The sequence below is a fragment of the Pipistrellus kuhlii genome, unplaced genomic scaffold (assembly GCF_014108245.1).
Source record: "Pipistrellus kuhlii isolate mPipKuh1 unplaced genomic scaffold, mPipKuh1.p scaffold_m20_p_1, whole genome shotgun sequence".
NCBI lineage: Eukaryota > Metazoa > Chordata > Mammalia > Chiroptera > Vespertilionidae > Pipistrellus > Pipistrellus kuhlii.
In genome coordinates, this window is record NW_023425404.1 from 110,526,288 (window position 1) to 110,548,930 (window position 22,643).

Consider the following 22,643-nt stretch of genomic DNA (forward strand, 5'->3'; position numbering starts at 1 on the left):
TTTCCTATATAAATGTTTATTTTTAAAATGAGGTGTAATGCTTCATTTCTAAAAGTATCTAAGTTAAAGTATGAAATGTTATATACACATAATTAGCAAATATGAGATTCCTCAAGATACTTGACTTTATATGTATATATTTTGTATGTTTATCCACAGCAAAAAATAAATAAATAAATAAATAAATAAATAAACTGTCAGGTTTTTTTAACTTAGCTATGAAAATCCTATTTTGGACTTGAATTGAATAAAATGTTAAATAATAATAACTTCTTTTAAGTTAAAGAAATATAGAGATTGTTATTGAGGTGTAGGTTCTAAATACCTGTGATAAAATCAAAGAGAAGACATTTCACAGAAGAGCTTGGCATATTATATGAGTACAATGAGTATTTCATATACACCAAAGCAACAAGAATACTTCCAAGTCACCCAATCTCACTTTCTCATCCAGAAACACAAGTTAGGGCTATGACATCATTAAACAGTCACCTACGTTACTGATTTGTTCCTGCGTCCTCTTCAGCCTCTGCAGTTCCGGTGTGTCGGTTACGATGCTGAAGCCCCGCCCTTTGCTTTCTTCAAAATCTCTTTTGTACTTGACCTAATGGGATAGGGATAGGGGAGAGGGGATAAAAGAAAGAAAAAGAAAAGTAAACAGAGGAATCACAAACCCCACTCAGGATAGGCCAGCGCCAAAAAAGCTGCTAAAATTGGAACCAATTACTCCAGACACAGCTCTCTCAGCAAGTGGCGCAGTGAGAGGCAGGGGCCTAGCCAGACTGTCTGGTTTATAGCCCAGCCGCTCTACTGACTGGTGATCTTAGGCAAGTTGCTTAACCATTCTGTGCCTCAGAGGTCTCCTCCATAAGATGGCAACCACAGTATTTAAATAGCGCTATTTCATAGGTCCTGAGGATAGGATCAAATCTAATACAGTAGTCCTACCCAGCCAATAGCAAGCAAGCAAGTGCTCTGTAGTAGTTATCATTATCATCGCCATTGATAGTTGTACCACTGCTGAAGAAAAACATGGAGAAAGAAAGCTTAATCTCCGGCTCCTGAGCCCGTCTTGTCGGTGACAAAGCACCTTTTTGAGCCCGGGTTGCACTATGGATGAGAAAGACATACAAAATCAGCAGCAGCTCCCCTGTCCTTAGAAAGTTTTCATTATATTTCATAAGGCAGAGCATGTGGGTATGATTACACATTGCTGTATTGCTAAATGACAAGTATGTAAATGCCTATGGAAGTATTTATACAATAAGCCACACCTAGAGATTAAAAGGCTTGAAGCACATGCCCTTAGCAAACTGTGCGCTGAGGTAGCTAAGATTTCTATTTTTTGGTGCTTAAATACACTTTGTTTCTAATTATAACCCAGTGAAGCTGAATATTGCAGTTTCCTTAAGGGAATGGAATAACTAATGCTTAATCTTACTAGAGCCCTATCTCCTATTATTAGCATAATGATGATAACTGTCATGCCAGTTAACTATTCTGTTTGTCAATGACTGAGATGATTATATCACTCTGACTGCTCCTATTTCTTTAGGAGCCTAAATATTAAGAAATATTAAAACAGTTTTGATAACCCACTTTACATTCATAATCATCAGTTTCAAATTAAAACATATATTAATAATTAACATTTAAGCAAGCTAGTAAAAATATGATTTGGTAAGTGTAACTTTAAGTATAAATTTTACAAGTTTCCTTAGTTCAGCATGGAATGACTGTTTCTGTTGAGTGTTGTCTGTATTCAAATATTCCGTTCTCTCAGGCATTATTGTTCTTGAAACCACTGGAAGATTTCCTTTCAGCAGAAAAGCTTGATAGAAAAATAAATCCCAGATGACAACAAATAGAAAGATGTGGATAGTCTCATTACCTTAAACTTTAAAATATCTAATTTTCTCTACATATTTTTATTTAAATTTATAAAAGTACTAAAACCCTTACTTTATTTCCCTAAATAAAAGGACTTTATCACCCTTTTTTTCTTCCACAGAAAATGTCCAATGGCCCTACCCGATTTGGCTCAGTGGATAGAGTGTCAGCCTGCAGATTTGAAGAGTCCCGGGTTAGATTCCGGTCAAGGGCACCTGTCAGGTTTCAGGCTCAATCCCCAATAGGGAATATGCAGGAGACAACCGGTCAACAGTTCTCTCTGGTCATTGATGTTTCTATCTCTCTCTCTTCTCCCTTCCTATCATTAAAAGTATTTTTTAAAAGAAAACGCTAAATGAAATTAACATTCAAACCATCACTCTCTTAGCATGTGTGAAGATACGCACACCAGTGCATTCTTGGTGTTTTATGCACAGCTAAGCAGAGAAGCCACTTAGCTTTGCCTGAACTTGGCACTAGGGCAGAGAACAGTAAAATAGCAAAAGAAAGAACGATGCGAATGTTATGATAGCAACAGGCATGAAGAATTAAGAAGGAAAAACTATAAGCCAAGTTCTTACATCATTAACGCCAGGTTCAGGGAAAGCACAAGCACATATTTCTGTGATTAGTTTGAGGGTTTTTTAATGGTAATTTTCAAAGAAAGAACTGAAAAGAAAAACTATTAAATCCTAGAATCATAATTTTTAAACTAATTACCATTTAATAGCCCTTTCCACATTCACAAGACACATAGGAATCATGATTTGGGCTGGCCTCAACTATACTGAAGAGGATACAATCGTTTTCTTAAATGGTTTGCAGAATTTTAGAAGATGTGTAATTCTTTTAACAGTGAGATCCTCAACCAAACCTATATAGTCTCAGCACCAACTCAAGCACCAGCCCACCCAGTCCATCTTCACTGCCGTCCAGGCATTAGTCGGTGCCTCTCTTTTCTACACTCCCACCCACCTACATCCTAGCTCTCTGCGAGGTCTAGAACACATGGAACTTGGTGACAAGGTCTAGATCTTATTCATCACTGTGATCCCAGAACCCAGCATAACACCAGGCCCATGGAGTTAATTAACAAATAATTAAAAAGGAGGAAGTGATAGAGAAGGGAAGAAAGAAGGGGGATGGAACCAGAGGGAGAAAGTCTGACCCAGTTCCAGATGTGAGAGAGGAATCTCATATTCAGGGACTGAAAAGTGGATCCATTTGGCTGCAGCATCTGGTGAAGGGGAAAGACCCAGGAGATTAGCTAAGAAACACAGATCTAGACCATATTTGGAAAGAAACTGCTGGCCATAGTTTTCATCTTAGACCATACAGGCAGCTATAATAAAAATGCCATAGACTGGTAGCTTACAAACAACAGAAATTACTCTCTCATCATTCTGGAGGCTGGGAAGTCCAAAACCAAGGCACTGACAGATTGGTATCTGATAGAAGCCTGCTTCTGGTTCAAAGACCACTGTGACTTTAATTGGTGGAAGGCCTGAGGGAGCTCTGTGGGGTCTCTTTGAGAAGGGCACTAATCCCATTCCTGAGGTCTCCACCTTCATGACATAAATACCTCCCAAAAGCCCCCACCTCCTAATACCGTCACATTGGGGATTAGGTCTCAGCAGAACAATTGGGCGGAGGGGCGGGAGAACAAACAGTCCATAGCAAGTGCTTTTATATATAAGCATCCAACATTAACTCAAAGTATTCATCAAGCCTCTTATAAAGTTTTCTTAGAAACTCCTCTTTCCTCAGTAAAAATGCCTTTTCTTCCCTTACACTTCAGAACTGGATACAAAATTATCATCTCATTTTTTGCGTACTCTGCTGTTAAAAAAGTACCTCGTGATGATCCGACAAATAGCAATGGCGGTATTCTCAGAATGCCATTCTCTGGAATATCCTCCTCAAATGTTCGTTTATTCAATCCATTTGAATATCCAATTCAAATGCCAAGTACTATTCCAGGTGTGGAACAATACAGAAAAAAAAAAGGGGGGGTGTCAATGATCCCACACCTCTGGAAGGTTACATTATCCTGGGAAATAGAAGGCACAAGGTCTTATATGAGTAGAATAAATGGTATGCTAGTGGTGAGTCTAAGAGAAAATGAAGCTAGAAAGGAAGTGAGAAAGGTCAGAAATGACCTTTTTATTGAATTTATTGAATTGACAGTGGTTAATAACATTATGCAGGTTTCAGGTATATGATTCTACAACACATCATCTGTATATTGCATTGTGTGTTCATCACCCCAAGTCAAGTCTCCTTCTATCCCCAACTACCTCCCCTTACCTTCTTCTACTCCCTCACCATCTAACCTTTCCTTCTGGCAATCACCATACTGTTGTCTGTGTCCATGATTTTTTTTTTCTTTGCTTTATCCCTTACCCTTCTCATAAGGTCCCCAACCCACTCCCCTCTAGGATTGCCAGTTAAGGTCCATACTCCAATCAGAATAGGTCAGGAAGAACACAGGAGAAGGGAGTGCAGAATCAAGTTGCCACTGTGAGTTCAGAAAGAGAATGTACTCTACATGAAAAGTAATGCAGTCTTAGTTTCTTTATCCTTTCAAAAGTGAATAAAGGCACATTGAAATGCATTCTTAAAGTCAAATGTAAGAAATATATACAACACGCCATACGATTTGCCATATTTTTCTTCAGAAGTACCATAAAAATGTATTTCAAATATTGAGTGCTACTTAGTATTGACATAATCCATATGTATGTATCTGCATAGGTACACACACACACACACACACACACACACACACATACATACACACACATACACACACACATATAAATATTTATCTTTCTGTACTATAGATTAGAACACTAAATCAAGAGTCAAAAGGCCTGAATTTAAACCTTAATTTTGTTCTGTGGTCTTGATTTGTTCAATTTCTCTAACACTCTTGATCCCCAGCTATAAAATGGAAAAAGCAATATGCTACACAATGTTCAGATGGTTAACATAAATGACATGTAAAAAGGTCAAGCAAGGACATGCCCTTAGTAGGTCATTAGCAAATATTAGTTTCCTCCTTCTTACTAAACAAATGACATGTATTACTTGAATATGATCATTTCTACCAAAGTGTGTGTGTGCAGTGATATTTTGTGTTGGGAGTCATCAGCAAGTAACACTCAAAAGTTCATACTAGAAGCCAGGGTGGTGCTAGCCCAGCACAAGAAAAAGGCTCACAGTGACAAAATAGTGAGCAGAGCTGCAAACTGAATTATGTTCTAATTCTGAGAGATGAGTTCTCTCCCCTAAATACTGCAAGAACCATAAATGTTACTGTTATAACAATATAAATAAATGTGGAAAATTAAAACCACCAAAAAAACAGGCCATTCTTAGGCAGAAAGCCATTTGTTCTTAAAGAAGTCAATGGAACCAGAGACTGGTCAATTGTTGAACAATAAATTGAAAGGAGATTAAATAAGAGTCAGCAATGAGGTCAAAGATGGACACTCAGCAACTCCAGCCCCAACTATGCTCCTCTCCAAAGAAACTCTTGACCATGAGCATATGGAGACATAGACCAATATGTCCACAATAACACAACTGTATTATTTAAAAAAACAAAACAAAAAAACTGGAAGCAACTTAGACATCCATCACAGGACAACAAACAAATTAGTATATCTTCATACAATGCAATATTATCCAGGAATAAAAATAAATGAACTCCAGCTGCATGGCTCACATGCATGAATGTCAGAAACATTTTGTTGAAGGGGGAAAGCAAGGAATACATACATATGTGGTAAATAAATGGGAGGGGGGACTTGATGTGCATGACATCAGAGGAATAATGAGAGCTGCTCATGGAAGGGGAGCCTCGCTGTTCCTGGTGATGTTCAAGTTCTTAAGTTGGAAAGTAGATGCACACGTGATCCTTTTATTATCGCATTGTACAGCTTTCATGTACACTCCATATATTATTTTGTACAGACCAAATATGTTACAAAGAAAGTATGGGCAGAGTTTTAAAACCCCAGATGGGGAAGCTAAGTACCCAGAGGTTGAACCAAAGTCATGAGCAGGAGAATAGAAAGAGAAGATGAGAATCAGAATCAGTTGATATTTTCAGTCAGCTAAAGGCAAGAGTTGGGTTTTTGTAAATGGTGAGTGAGCCAATGGATATCCCTATGCAGAAAGTTAGCTTAGTCACTTTAAGTTTCTTCATTTCAATGAAGCCATTTAACTACTAGTATTTTGGCAAACACTGAACTGAGGTGAAATAGGGTGAAAGAGTGTTGCAAAAGAGATCCGATGCATGGAATAAATGGTGAGCAACAGTAGCAGTGGGATGGGGTCCTTGGCCAATCATGATAGACCAGACGGCTAAGAAGAATCTAAGGCCAGAGGGTCAACAGAAGGAGAATATCATTTAGCCTGAAAGCAGCTTACCTTGTCAGGATATGTTCAATGGAAACCTAAAGTCTACAGACATATTTATTACTGGTTCATGTTATTTTTCCCTTTATTTCACACAAATTCTCCACCTGATACCATGAAATCAATACCAATTTTATTATCTTTCATGGCATGATGGATACTTTACATTTTATCAAGGGTAGATTATGAGTTTGGTATCATTTTTAAACTACATGCAAAATTCTTAGCTTGATCTACAAAATCCAACGCTCAGTTGTGTCCTCTCTTACATGGTTCTGTAGGTTTTAAAGTCCTGGAGAACATGTGTCATTTGCTTCTTTCTATCTCACCACATTTTGCTTGGTGCTAAGCATGGATTAAAAGCTTCATAACTATTTCATGATTGAATTCTATCTAGTTTTGTATTTTTAATGTCTAAACGGCAGAAAACTGGCTAATCTTATGCTACATGAAAATTAAACAACTACAAAAGAAAATCTGATTAAGGTCTTTTTTAAGGTGAAGTTAATTTTAACAAACGTTAAGTCAAATGAGCTCAAAAAGCAAATTTGCTTTTTTATCAATTAATGTGATAATTTGTAAGTGTATGGTTAATTATATAAAATTAAATTCTTAATTACCTTTTCAAACATAATTAAAAAGCATTAAAACCAATTTTCATAGATTTCTAAGTCTTAAATTAGTCTCTCACGGCATTTACTGGGGTATTTACTGATATTTACAGATTTGTCCATTCTGTGCATATTCACAACCCAACTTTACTACAGTTGGAATCCCTTTATTTTAACTGAACTGTTTTTCAGTTAAAGACAGTGAAGTCTCAATTTCATTTGAAATAAATATTCTGCCTGCATAATAAGGCATATCTTAATTAATTTCTCAATAAGATATTTAAAAATCACCCCTAAGACACTTACATGTAGCTTATGAGTTAACAGCTCAAGCTCAGAATTCGACAAGAATGTCCTGGGCTCTGGTTCCATCTCTTATTAGCTGTGTGACCTTAGGCAAGTTTCTGAATCTCTCTGAGCCTCAGTTTACTCATGCAAGAAATTAACATAATTGTAGTACCATATTGACAGCACTTTTGTGAGAATTAAATGAGATGATAATAATTCGTGACATCTATTAAGTGTCTACTACATCCCAGGAGCTGTATTGAGAACATCCTACCACATGGACCAGCCCTGTACCTCCTGCATTCAGGAGCTCCTTCCTGTGGATCAAAATAGAATATAAATTTTAAAATTAAGTGAAAATTAAAATATGTTTTGCCTATATTATCTTCAGAGAAATCCTCTCTCCCATACATTTTAATGCCCATTTTATCAATGAAGGAAAGGAGTTTGAAGAGGGGGCAGAAGTCTCTCTCTGGCATCTCCCTAGACATTATCTTTCATTTCGTCTGACAATGAAAAATGCATAAATAAAAATATTAAACTGAACACAAATAAGATAAAAGTAATGTCCTGTAAATAGAGAGGGAAATGGAACCAACTGAATATTTCTAAGTAGAACATTCCAGAAGATCTACGCAACTTCAAATTGTAACTCATTCATTTTCTGTAATGGTTTCTGTGATGTCACAAGAAGTACAAAAATTATCACCCAAAGAAAAGCTAAACACAGTCTACATTTTTCATTCAAAATGTATTCCTGGGTATTTCTTTTGAACAAAGTGATTATTTAAAGTTTTGATTAATAAGGATCAGGCCAGAAGGAAGAATGCCATTGCCAAAACAGTAGTATTGGTGAAAATTGATTAAAAGCAAACAATCTTGCCTGTGTTAATAAAGAAAATTAGAGCCTAAAATATATACACATACTGCATATTTTCACTAAGAATTTCACAACAGAGCCGAAACCGGTTTGGCTCAGTGGTAGAGCATTAGTCTGCGGACTGAAGGGTCCCAGGTTTGATTCCAGTCAAGGGCATGTACATTGGTTGCAGGCACATCCCCAGTAGGGGGTGTGCAGGAGGCAGCTGGTCAATGTTTCTCTCTCATCGATGTTTCTAGCTCTCTATCTCTCTCCCTTCCTCTCTGTAAAAAATCAACAAAAAAATAAAAAATTAAAAAAAGAATTTCACAACAGAAAAATGTAACTAATCCACCAAATTCTGCTTGTAAGTTATAAATTACTCTGGGGAGCAAATTACTCTGGTGATGGTGATTTTCAGGAAACTAAAGTATCATCCAAGTAACTATCAGGTACTGCAGAAGCAAAAACAATTAGTATTCTAATACCCTATGTAGTCCTGGAGAGTAATGGATTCACAGACCTTGAGTATTGCTGCTCTATTGTTGCCATGTTAATTTTTAAATAACATTTAATAATTCAGATGATTAATTTTTATTTCTGGACACGTGTTCTCTCAGCTATTAATCCCTTAGAGAAAGCCAGCCTCATCCCATTACATGATTATAATTTTAAAATATAAATAGCCTAATTCACACACAGAGTGGAATATGTTGAAATTAGTTTGAACCAGAAAATACCATGCAAGGTTAAATTAAGGAGAATATAATAAATTACAACAGGGAACATTCCTGTGTGCATAGTCAGAATTATAACGTATTAAGAAATGCATAATGTCCAGTTAAGAAAGAAAAAAAGAATTAGGGAGTTATAATCCAGGAAAGAAAGCTACATCCAAACTTTGATATAGAAAAGAAATAAGGGTAAAATCAAACTCAAGCAAATGTAAACAAACAGAGCTGAACTAACATGAAACAGTCATGAAAGTGAAAATAGCCCGCCCTTCATCTCAGAGTCACAGTTGATGAAGGTGACAGATGATCCCTCCCTTATTCCACATGCCTGCTCCCTAACAGATTGATAATGTCATTTAAAATTGGTCCTAACAGCCCTTCTACACTTCAATGGCATTATCCATGAGGCAACACTGACTGTTTTTTTCTATAAGAAAATGCTCCTTCCACTTCTACCAAACTGATAAAAGAAAAAATGCAAAATAAAAATAAATCTAAATGCAGTACACACAAATGACACTGAGATTAACTTCCATGATAGACAGCTTTCACCACACAGAAAAACCCATAGATCTCATTAAGGCTTTTAATACAAAATTTTTCAAGATTAAATCCTTAACACAAAATTTTACTTAAAATATAAAACTCCTATAAATGTCAACAGGTTATTAATATATCTATATTAGAACCAGAAACCTAGGTCTTACACAGAGAAGAAACTATTAGAAATAAATATATTGGAAGTGTTGAAGAATGAAGTGGAAAATAATGGATTCTCAGAGTTTCACATTGATAACTAGTGTGAGTTTTGAGAAATGCTGGCTCGTTGCCTCCCTGCTATGTAATAGCAGCTATGGCTTATTAAAGAACTACAAGGAATCAGATGTTACACTAGACATTTGACTAACTTGTTTCACCTTCAAAACCACTCCATAAAAGATATGTCAATTTTACCATTCTTTACATATGAAAAATTTAGTTCCTCAATAGAAAACCTGTTGTTTGGCCTACCCGAAACCTCCTTCCTCCTAGTAATAGTCCCATGCCTCACTCCCACCAGTATCTTTCAAAAAAAACCACTTCCTTAACCACCACTGATTGGCCCCAAGGCAGTCAGTCATCTGACCTAAGCTAGTCCAAATCAAGATGTTTGGGGGATTTGGAAGTAAGGACCCAAAATCTAAAGTGAGTCTCTCCCTCTGGTAACTAAAACTCCATGATTTAAAACTTGAGAACTATCAACAGCCAGGTACTCCACCCCCAGAATACACCAGGCCGATGTCCCTCACCTGCCAAAAACAGAGTCCTGGTCTGGTGGCATTTAAGACCTGATTCCCAGTGTTCCTGGAGCCCAAACAAGCACATTCTTGCCCTTGGATTTTTGTGCCCTAATACCCTCAAAAAGTTATCATCTTGTTCAAGTTAATGAGGATTGGGTTCTTTTTCCCTGGCAGCCAAAAATCCTAATTAATACACTGAATTACAGGTTCGTGGTGAAGACACAAGCCTAGCATCACTTTCTGGTGAGCAGCAGAGTCGGGATTCAAACCCACATCCGTGCTGAAAGCTTTTGCTCCCTTCTTCCCTGCCATGCTAATAAGATGGTAATTTGAACACTTTGTAGACTTCAAAGACCTTCACTTAGAATGAAATGTAATTTTAACAAAACTATACAATTATTTCTTTTAAAAGACTAGAATTCAAACAATCGTGTGCACAATATCTGAAGGAATGTTTAAACTGTCTTACATGTTACGGACTCTGGCCAGTATCGGCCCTTGAATGGTTACACACGCTACCAATTGGATGCTCGGTGGGTATTCATCAATGAGGGAGTAAAAACCTTGGGTAAGTACTGCAAATTGCAGCTTTAAAATGATTGCCATCCTCAAGCACCAACTGAGAAAAGTCTATAGATTACTCAGTATTTTCACGTTTACATTGACTCTGATTTCCAACATGAAAAATTAGATACTAAATAATCTAAATTAAAAAAATTCCAACATTTAACTTAACATTATAATTGGAAAGACTACTGCATAAATCTGCACATCAATTAATATATTATCTTGGCTGTATTTCTATGAAGTTTCAAGTTCCATGATTCAGTGGGATTTCGTGGTGCTACACATGCAATTACTATATTCTTCCCTTGCTGACCTGAAAGTCTCCCCTCGGTGTGAATTCATTAATAGGCTCTGGGTGATTCCTTTTCCCCAAAGAACAAATTTTCTCTCCAGAATTTTTTTATTTGCAATGTGGAAGTAAAGAACTGAGTTTCATAGTTACGAAGAGAAAGAAGAAAAAATGGGACTCCGAAAGTAATAGACGTGGAAGAGAGAGGTCAGTTTGAGTTGACATGGATAAGTGTTTAATGTCCCCTAATAATCCCAATTTTGGAATGTTGTTCCGCCTGAGCCCCCTGAGCCCGTGAACATCTCACTTATAGATTTCACAGTCTGTGAAAGTACAGCTATTTGAGAAACAGGAATAAATTGGCATTGCCAAAGAGCCAGGTGGTTCCACTGTTTGGAAACCATCTGGTCTGAGTTTTCTCTTTGTCAGCACCATCAATACTTCAGTAGCAAGAGCTATTATAGAGACTGTGTGTGTTTCATTGCTTTAAATAAACTCCAACAAAACTACGCTGAATATAAATTCATTATTTCTTTGAATTGTGCTTACAGAGTATACTGAAGTCTCTGTCAAGATGAGCTGCACTTGAACACCTACACTCACTCTGGCCAGCATGGCTCAGTGGTTGAGCACTGACCTGTGAACCAGAAGGTCATAGTTCGATTCCCAGTATGGCACACGCCTGGGTTACAGGCTCAGTCCCCAATGTGGGACATACAGGAGGCAGTTGATCAGTGATTTTACATTCATTCTGTAACTTCACAAAACTAAGTGGGAAGATACCAGCAGCATCTCTTACTCATGTTAACCATTACTGGGGAAACTACTTCCTATCCAACCTACCACTGGCAAATGAGGAATTTTCTGCTCAGGTAGATGCCAAGGCAAAGCTACACAGGGTGGGGCAAAAGTAGGTTTAGAGTTTGAGTATGAAAAGTCATGCAAAAATCCTATACAATACTATATAGTATATAATAAAAGGCTTATATGCAAATAGATTGAACAGCAGAAAAACTGGAACAACCAAACAACCCAACAAGCAGTCACTATGACATGTTGATGGAACATGGTGGGCGCCAGCCATGGCAGGATGGTGGAGCATGTGAGTGGGGGCGCCAGACCAAGGCAGGGCACCAGTCACTGCCATCGGGGTGAGCCTCTGGTGGTTACCGAAAATTCTTTGTTCCTGCTTACACCCACAGTCAGCACCGGAGCCACCACTCACACCCGCTGCTGGCGCCTGGTCCCTACTCCTGAGGGGTGACTGGGGCAGCAGCTGCCACTTGCACCCACTGATGGCCCCAGCCCAACTCACACCCGCTGCTGTTGCTGGCCCCAATCGCTCTGCACTGTCAGCAGGTGTGAGCAGGTCTGGCACCTTCAAGTGAGGGAGTGGCGCCAGAGGGATGGGGCTGCCTACAGAGGGGAGAATGGGAGCTGTGGCAGGAGAGACTGGGCAAGACCCACCCCTGTGCCTTCTGCAGCCTCCAGGCCCACAGTTCCTTTCAAGGTGCATGAATTCATGCACTGGGCCCGTAGTTAATAAATAATGATATATGAATAAACTCAGGCTCTGGCTGGTGTGGCTCAGTTGGTTGGAGCCTCGTTCCATGCCCTGAAAGGTTTCAGGTTTGATTCCTGGCCAGGGCACACACTTAAGCTTTGGGTTCTATCCCCAATCAGGACACATATGGGAGGCAACTAAATGATGCTTATCTCCATCCCTTCTTCCCTCCCTTCCTCCCTTCCTTTCTCTCTCCCTTCCCCTCTTAAAAAATAAAATCAATAAAGATATCCTTGGGTGAAAACTTAAAAAAACAAATTAATAAACTTGGTGTTTCAAGAACTCACAACTGTAAACCTACTTTTGCCCCACCCAGTATATTCAAAGTGGGCTGTAAAGAGATTTCGATATTGGGAAAGCTCAGAGGTACTATTATTTGACCAATTAAGAAAGAAACAGAAGGGATCTAAGAAACTTAAACCTGTTAATCCCATTCAAAGGACAATACTATAAAACCTCGATATAACAAAGTAATTTGGATGAGGGGGTGCCTGTTAAAGTTGAATGTCCATTACACATAATAAAGTAGGTTTTTCGAATGTGTTATGTTTAAAAAATTGACAAATTAATTTACCTGTTTTTATTTATGTAGACATGTTTGTCTAATTAAAATTAAGTACGTATGAAAAATTTAATTTCACAGAAAAGTTTTCTATATGTGTTACTATAATTTCACTGAGTAAGTCTAGCAAACGCGTGCATTCACCAGTCACCTCCAGGAAACAAATGCATACGGCTGGGACGAGACTTCGTACTCGTGGTGGGAACATGGCAGGCACGAGTTAAAACTGCTGCAGCCCAGCCATTTGGCTCAATTGGCTGAGCATCTTCCCATCTACCAAGAAGTCACCATTGGATTCCTTGTCAGGACCCATGCCCAGGATTCAGCTCGATCCCCAGAAAGGAGCGTGCAAATTACCGCTCTGGGTGTGCTGTGATCACGTATTAACCATTATCTGGGCATTGTTTACAAGCAGTGACTCTTGGATTTAAATATGTAGACTATAGTTGTAGATATGTCATATTTATGTCAGCGAAATCACTACAGTGTGTTTTAATTTATTAAAAAATAACACTGAATTAATAACAACAAAAAATAACCTGTTGATTTAATTATAAGCAAATCTTGGTTAAAAGCATTTTAAAATTAACAGGATGGTAATCTTCACATATGAAATACGGACCGTCATTTGTCCATTATATTAAGTCTGTTAAATCGAGGTCCACAAAATTGGGTGTTTACTGTGTAGCAAACCAGTGAGGAGTACTCGTCAAATCTTTGCTGGACTGCAGAGCCTGGGGAGACAAGGGTATGCAAAGCATTGGGCCCTCACCTCACCTAAAGAAGGGAGCAGAGCTTACTAAAAACACGAGGCTCTCTGTGTTACATGGATGTAAACTGACTCTGGCATTAGTAAGTCTAGTTTTCTGAGACCTTAATCTCAGCTTCAGTCAAAAAAAGTTTCCAGACCCAGATGTTTTTATCAAAATACCCGAAGTCAGATCTCCGTGAATGCCAGCATCCAAAAGCAGCCTCCATGTCACCGCCCTGCGGATAGGAGCCAGAATCCCTATGTCACATTCACTCAGGAAGGGACCAATTAAAGGTTCTAAGGTACTGACCTCAAGTTCAAAGAGAAAGTGAGGTTGCAAGGTATTTTACTTTCCTAGATCTGTAGGTCATCCTTGCCCCGCCCCACCCCCACCCTTTGCACTGACGTTTGACTTGTCAGAGTTGATTTGCTGCATTTACACCTGACATCTAAATCCACTGACTGGTACATAACCCTATCAAATTTCTAGTTATAGTACAAATAGAGGCAACAAACCATAGCCACTGAAATTGATAACAGCTCTCACAAAGAGCTACAAGAGAGGGTTGCAGGAGAGGAGAGAACCATGGTGGGCACCCTGGCCCAGAAGCCCGGAGGAGGAGGTGGGGGAGAAGCTGAAGCCAGATAAAGGCTAATTCCACCAGATCCACTGGCCTCTCCAATCCCTTTGCCTGAGATTGAAGCAACCAAAGGGCCCCTCACGGGGGGTGAAAAACATTGTGGAATCTGTAGTGTTTGTCTGCACCAAATAGCATTAAACTTGAAAGGCAAATGGAACAAAAGCATGGAATGGAACCTCTGAAAGTTCCCTGCCAAGCACCCTTTGCCGTAATCCGTTAAATCAGGTTCTGAGGCAGCCCTGCTTAATTCAGCAGTGCAGTGCAAGGAATAATTATACCCTCAGTTTTATCTGGAACTCGAGCTAAATCTCCTTGCTCATCTCTCCTATTTGCTCAAGAAGAGGGAAAATAGTATTTGTCCAAGGAGAATCAAATAATATACCTGACATAAATTTAATCTTAAATCACTATGTGTAACATAAAATGTAAATCCTTTTCAAAATGTGTGGTGTGTGTTGTTTTTTCAATTTAAAAGGCTCCCAACATTTCTTAAACACTGCAGGAGAAATTAAAGAACAAAATATAAAATATATATGTCATCAGCTAGGCAATCCCCCAGTTAAAGGACAGGCCTGAATAAAGATTTAAATTTAAATTTGTTCAACCATAAATTCCCCATCTTTGTAATCAGTCCCCTGGTTGGAGACCTTTTAATCTCAGTCCCAGGAAAGGCTCATCTGGATTAAATTCTATAATCAGAGCACCAAATCCTTTCACTTTTCTAAATGAAAAGTATGCAGGTTATTAGTATAAAATGAACTGACCTGTGAGTCTACCCTATTCATGACATTGCTACATAAAATTAACAAGTTGATTTCCAAGTTCTCAATTTCCTCTTATTCCTTTTCCTCTCACATCCCACCCAACTCCCAGCTGCAAATGCTAATGATTTTCTTTCCTTACTACCCCAAATCCCACCCACTGGGCTCTGTTCCCTTTGCCACTGCCACAGTCCAGCCACCACTCACTTGGACGACTGCAGAGCCTTCCTACTCGCCACTCTGCCTGTCCTATTCCCTCAGCAATCTGCACCCAATGTGAGCTTTCAAACTGTCAATCTGGGCACTTCATTCCTCCGTTAAAAATGCATCCGTGTGGCTGCACTGTCCGTGGGTAATGTCTGGACACCAAAGCTTTGTGATTGGACCTTCGTGTGTCTCCCTGATCACATCCCTCCCCTGTCTCCCCTACTTTGTACTCATGCTCCCATAGCCTCTGCAAACTGTCATCAGGGGCCACTAAAACAAAGAGAGCTTCTCACATCTCACACCTCAAGGTCAGTGTGACCATGGCCGCACAGCCACCACCACCCTGAGTTCTAGAAAAGGCACGGGGAGGGGCTTAGCTGGTGATCACTGCCCCAGCATTGGCCCTTCTTGCTGCTTTTGTTAGCAATAGCCACTTTCTATATAAGTATCAATAGTTTTTGAATCATCTCATACACTGAACATACTTTAAACGTATTATTTTCCTCTTCCAACAGGCAAGAATTTCATCTTTTCCCAAGTCTGATCAGAACTATGCTCAAAACATTCGTGAAATCCTCAGCGTCATCACACTTCTAGTCACAGTTCTCTCACTAACACCCAGTGGACACCCTCATTGAACACACAGGTGATTTCATTCACTGTCTTCCATGCAGGTACAAGCTCAAACCTCGTGTTTTCAGGAACACTGGCTAGAGAGAAACACCTTCCGTTCAAAAATAAACATAATGGTTCAAGGTTAAGTCTCACGGGACAGTCAGCCAAAGCAGCTTCAAATACTATTAATAATATAAGCAAAAAAAAAAAACAAAAACCCACATTATTTTAATGTTGGCTTCACAAACCCAGGAAAATAGTTTGTCTCACTCCCTTCCTAGTATTATAAAATAAGAGGGCATTATTGCATTTTACAATAAGTGCAAAATTACAAAAGGATTACAAGGTGGAAAACATGAACTATCACCTATATTGCAAACCAGCATTTGTTATTCTTGGACCACCCAGCATCTGTCATCCCTTCTTTTGGTACAACACCCTCACTTCCTTTGAAAACTCAGGTCTCCCCATCTCTTCCCAAAGGGGGATATGTGACGTGGAACTGGCCACACCTAACACTGCATTCCCCACTCTCGGGTGTTCCTTCAGCAGGGAACACAATGTCCAGCCAAGGAAAAGAGAATCCGTGACATCACTGGTGGGAGGGAGCCGCTCTTCCACTCTCACTGGCACTTCCCACGACATAAGCTGAGGTGTGGCACCATCTTGCAGCCTCGGGAGATAAACCATGGAGTCCACCCAGAACTGAGGCACGGAGAGAGCCCCTGGGAACCTATACGCCTCGCCCTAACGTCACCTTCAAGCTTCCCCACCCATTCCCCTTCCCCTCATCCCCAAGCTACTCAGACACCTGAGCCAGCAATCCCAATGCCAGATAGGGTTTCTAGCACTTGCCGCAAATGGAATCCTAATTGGTACACTCATATACGTTTTGTTATCATATAAAATATCTAAATGGGTTTTAGAGCCTTCCAGATTGCTTTCCTCTCAGCCTCCTACCTTTCATCTGTGGGCTAAGGCTTGACACAGCTGTTTGTGATCAAAGCTCGGTTACACACACTAACAGAAAAGTGGTCCACATAATCCTAAACAGTGGTTAGTTGAAAACCATCTGCATGTGATTTGGGAACCTGTCATGATGTTAAAGAAACAAAAAAATATATATAAAACATTGTTTAAACATTTTCTAACAACTCCTCAGATGAGAGTCCCCTTTTCCAAATGGCTACAATAGGACAGTGAAACAAAAATTTTGTTTTCCAGAATTTTCTGGGATGTCACTATTTGAGCTGCTGGTAATAATCACTCTTAAGCAATAATCTATATCATAAAAGGCTCTCACAGTGGGCGGGGTGTGTCAAGAGGAACCAGCGGGGATGGCAGGGCGGCCAGCTGAGACAAGCTGAAGTGAGCTACTCGAACACAAGTTCGTGCATGCTGGACCTCTAGTATAATATAACTAAAGCATTATTTAAACAATAATATAACTAAAACATTATTTAAACAATAATATAACTAAAACATTATTTAAAACAATATTCAGAAGATGTTAATTCCAAAAAATGTTTAAAAACAAGATAACTGTGACTTAGCTTTTTATATCCACTGTTTCTGTTGAAATATTTTTCCACTATGCAAAAATCCTAAAAACGTCAGGAAAAAAATTGGCAAGTATCCCTTTTTTTTTATTTAACACAACAACAACAACAAAATCTTCCTCAATATCTTTTTTTTTTTCTAGCCATTGAGATATTTTACTTTTTTCATTATAGTTTTGTTTAGAAATGCCCATATAAAGAAATAATCAAGCCCAGCTGTTGTAACTCATTGGTTGAGCGCTGACCTAGGAACCAAGAGGTCAGGGTTTGACTCCTAGTTAGGTCACATGTCCAGGTTGCAAGTTCAATCCCCAGTAGGCAGTGTGCAGGAAGCAGCCAGTCAGTGATTCTTTCTCATCATTGATCTTTCTATCTCCCTCTCCCTTCCTCTCTGAAAATAATAAAAATATACTTTAAAAATATGTTTTTAGTAAAGAATCAAGTCTCATATCAGAAAAATCATCCTATCTAAAATCATTCATACTCAATAGGCAAAATCTAAAACCATTTCACCTAAGTGGTGGTAAAGATAGAATATGCAAATTGGCTGTCACTCTGTGACAAAAATGGAAGCACCCACGGCCAATAAGGGGGAAATATGCAAATTGATGCAACAAAGATGGCAGCAGCCAGGCTAGGATGCTTGCATCATCATCATGGCGATGATGCAGGCATTTCACCCCACCCTGGCCACTCTGAGCCTCTGTGCAGTGCGTGCGCATTCAAACCCAGAGCAGCTGGGGTGGGGCAGGATGGCTGGGGTGGGGCAGGACGCCTACTATGAGGGAGAGGCGGGGATCAGAGGGAGTTACAGGAGGGTGGTAAAGCCAGAGCAAAGGTAGAAGGCAGCAGCAAGAGAGAAGGCCCGGGTCCCAGGTGCTGGAGGAAAGCCAGTGCCGGCAGCCAGGGGAAGAAAGGCCTATTCTTGCATGAATCTTCATGCACCAGGCCTCTAGTATCTTAAATAAGAATGCCAAGTTTTATATAGATTTGAACAGATATACAATGAAGTTGAAATGGATCACAGGAATACCTCAAAACATTCAGTAGAATGTTTTAGCTATAAGCTAATTTTAATAAAGAATAAAGAAAGTGCTAAGGCTGAAAGCTGATATCCTGAGTGGGCAGACACACACACACACACACACACACACACACAGAAACAGAGTTTTGGGATGGGTCATGCTGGTGAAGGAACCTAAATTCTAAACTTGGAGCTAAGCCTAACACTCTTCATGACCTCAGCAGGTTTCCTGGGAATCACATTTCTTCACTTGTAAGGTGAGAAAAATTAAAGTAGATGATCTCTGTACATCTTATTGATGCTATACATTAGATAATTAACCATGAAATATGGTGAGAACAATTACTCTGAAACAGCTTGTAATGCTCACCAAATGGAGGGGGGAAAAAAAACCCAACACAAGTATGTTTCTACTGTAATGTGAAATTGTGCTCTGCACATTAACTATGGCTTAATTTTGACATATTTTAGAACTATTTTCAAAAACCATCACTTAAGTAAAGGGAGTTTTCTGATTAACCTTTGGCTAGCCATAATGCTGAACTTGAAAAATAACTTTCTTTCCTTAATCATTCCAGTCTCTATAGCAATAAATATACCAGTTGTTCTCAAATTGCAAAGATATGTGCCAAAAATATCTGTTCCTAAGTATTCACAGTCATCCCATGATAACTGCTGTAGTCTAATGCGTATGGGGCAGAGAGAACTTACAGTAATTGGCTTATCCAGGGACAGAAACCAACCCTTGGCCTCGTTAATAAATTGGCTAGGCCAAGTGGGCAGCCCAGCCACAAACTAATGACACATATGTACTTACCTCTGCTATGAAAAGCTCCAGAAAAATGCTATATTTGATATGCACAGCAAGGGAAAATGCCTAAACCTATCAGATGCTAAGAAATACTAGTTTCTTATGGTTAACTGTAAGTTATACTTTAGTTAATCAAGCCCCATTTTCAATGCCTTGGAGAACGGGTATTTAAAATCCTTTTACAGTAATTACTTTCTTAGAGAGAAAGTAATTTACTCTAATTTATCTATCTTGTAAATCCATGTCATTTATGAAAAGGTAAAAATATTAAATGGCTCAACCAATAATTAATTTTTAATCAAAACCTATCAAGAGGAAAAAAGCACTTTCTAATATCGAAGCTTTCCAGGCAAACATTCAAAATCCAACAAGTTTAGTTTCAAAAAAAGAGAAATCTATGAACTTCTATAAAAGTCGAGATCACATTAAAAACATATATACAAAGAACACATAACAAAAATCTAATATCAAACTTGTTTAAGCTACATTGATTTCTACATTGATTCCAAATCAAACTATCATGGTGCTATCATGATGTTATTTCAACTTAATAACGAAATTATTTGTTTCCAAGCTATCTGAACAATGTAGTTGTCAGTTTATTTGACTGGATCCAATGGACAAAACTAAATAATCTAGTAGAATGGAATGTTATTTCTGTTTTTCATATAGAACAAGATAAAATATTTAACACTATTACTTTGAGAGAGAAGGCAAACTGCTAAAAATTTTCAACCCAACATAAAAGTAGCTATGTTTCATCAGCTTTTGACAATGAGTTTTTACCCTCTAACACTGTGGATGCCACTGTTTTAAGCAAGAAAATTGGGCACATATACGTTGGAAACACTGTTTTCATTCCGGAGTGTACAAAGAGCCCTGGAAAATCAGTCCCCATGCATTGCTGAGCACTTGTCCATCACAGCCCTTCCTTCTCCCCAAAGAAAGCACCTCCCATTTCTAGAAAGCCTTCAATCTCCCCTGGATCCTGGGAACTCCATCCCCACAGCAAACTGTGTTCCAAAAAATATTCTTTTTTAAGTCAAGTTCTGGGACATTTAAATAAAATTATCCCCACATAAAATATCAGATCATGCATCAACTGTATTACCATAAAATCTCAATCTAAACTGATAATTAAATATCAGACTATCTTCAGCCAAAATTCTCCCTGAATCTGGTACTCAACTTTGGTTAGTCAGAAATGTCACAGTAGTAAGAATATAGAATTATTCTGTTCTATTTGAAAAATAAATAAATAAATGCACCTCCCAAATATAGTCTGCATTTATAAGTATTCATCTATGCTACATGTAACAATATTCAGGGTGGAGAGCAGCCCTAAATAAAAAGATTCATATGTGAGCTATTATTAAAATTATGTTTAAAAAAAAAAAAAAAAAGCAAGCAACTATATATAGAAAGCCTGGAAGAAAATAAAATTCTTGGTGCATTAGATTCTTAGGAAATGGGCCTCTGGATAATTTCAGATTTTTTTTTTCCATTATTGCTATTATAAAGTAATTTGAGCAATAAATTAAAATTGTATATGCACATCTCTTCAGATTAAGGGTTTTGGTATATTCTGGACTGAGTGATTACAAGCATGAAGAATGGTCCTTGTTCTACGAGGAGAGGGAGGGAGGAACAGACTACATCAAAACAGGCAAAAAGCTAAATGAGGAAACACCCATCTGAGGCAATCGTACATCATAATTTCGTGTTTTCTTTTTTCAAGTGAATAAAATACAACCATGTGACGTATACCATATGTAATTCATGCAAAGCAATCCTCATACATATAATCCATATAATAATATATATAACCCGCATATAATGTATATCATTAATAGAAAATAGTCCTACAATTCAAAAGTTGATTTATCTCTTGTAATAACCAGATTAGCCTATTCATATAACAAGTAAAAATTTTAAAATAAAACCAACAGTAATAGAAATGTCACATATTTCATTGATCTAAGCAAAATAATTAAGCTGAATGTAATTTAATACCTATTCTCTTCCTTTCAAAATTTCCAAAGTTCATCCAGGATAGGTCCTAACAGAAGCAACTCCACGTTGCCGCAACACAGCTAACCATCTTCCCAGGTGTGCTGGTACACAGTCATTTTCACTCACCTAAGTTACAGCTTAAGCAAAATTAAACCAAATGACATCTAAAACCTCTCTCAAAAATAAATTCTGCAGTTCTGTAGTTATCTTGACATACCAAAATACAGTTACACACACAAAGTAAAATTTACAGGTTCTTAAATTATACAGAGACTCTGCTTGGGTTGCCGGGGGCTGTGGCTGGCCTGCAAACCACCCAGACCCCTTGCCCAGGCCACCCCATGCCCCAAGGGAACCCTACCCTGATCCAGGACACCCTTCAGGGCAAACCAGCTGGCCCCCACCTGTGCACCAGGCCTCTATCCTATCTGATCCTAACTAATAAAAGAATAATATGCAAATTAACCATTACTCTAATACACAAGATGGCTACCCCTATATGGTCAAAGACGACTGCCCCCATGTGGACACAAGATGGCCAACACAAGATGCCCAGCACAGGAGGGCAGTTGAGAGGGACCAGACCAGCAAGAAAGGGCAGATGGGGGTGATCAAGCCTGCAGGGGAGGGCAGTTAGGTGTGACCAGGCCAGCAGAGGAGGGAAGTTGGGGGTGACTGGGCCTACAGGTCAGTTGTGAAAGACCCAGGTCTGCAGGGGAGGGCAGTTAGGGGCAAACAGGCTACAGGGGAGCAGTTAGGGATCAATCAGGCTGGCAGGGGAGTGGTTAGGGGTGATCAGGCTGGTGGGCAGAAGTGGTTAGGGGCAATCAGGAAGGCAGGCAGGCGAGCAGTTGGGAGCCAGCAGTCCTGGATTGTGAGAGGGATGTCCAACTGCCTATTTAGGCCCAATCCTACAGGGCAGTCAGACATCTCTTGAGGAGTTCCCAGATAGGAGAGGGTGCAGGCTGGGCTGAGGAACACCCCCCTGTGCTATCCCCCAACCCCTGTGCACAAATGTTGTACACCAGGCCTCTAGTAGCTATAATAAAATGCACAACAGAAGGTTTCAACAGTAGATTAGAAGAACTTCAGGACTAAATTAGCGAATTAGAAGGCAGGGCAGTAAAATACAATCTGAACAGCAATTGGAGAAAAAAATTAGAAAACAAGAGGAGAGCCTAACAGGAGCTTT

General features: G+C 39.0%; 1 protein-coding gene across 2 annotated transcripts in view; it reads right to left on the bottom strand.

Annotated features, from left to right (window-relative positions):
- NEBL (nebulette) overlaps positions 1-22,643 on the bottom strand; it is a 364,126-nt gene that overhangs the window by 174,781 nt on the left and 166,702 nt on the right. For both annotated transcript variants that reach the window (XM_045587984.1, XM_036459604.2), the window contains exon 4: positions 497-604. In XM_045587984.1, the coding sequence (XP_045443940.1) occupies positions 497-604 (108 nt within the window). The remainder of the gene's footprint in view (positions 1-496; positions 605-22,643) is intronic.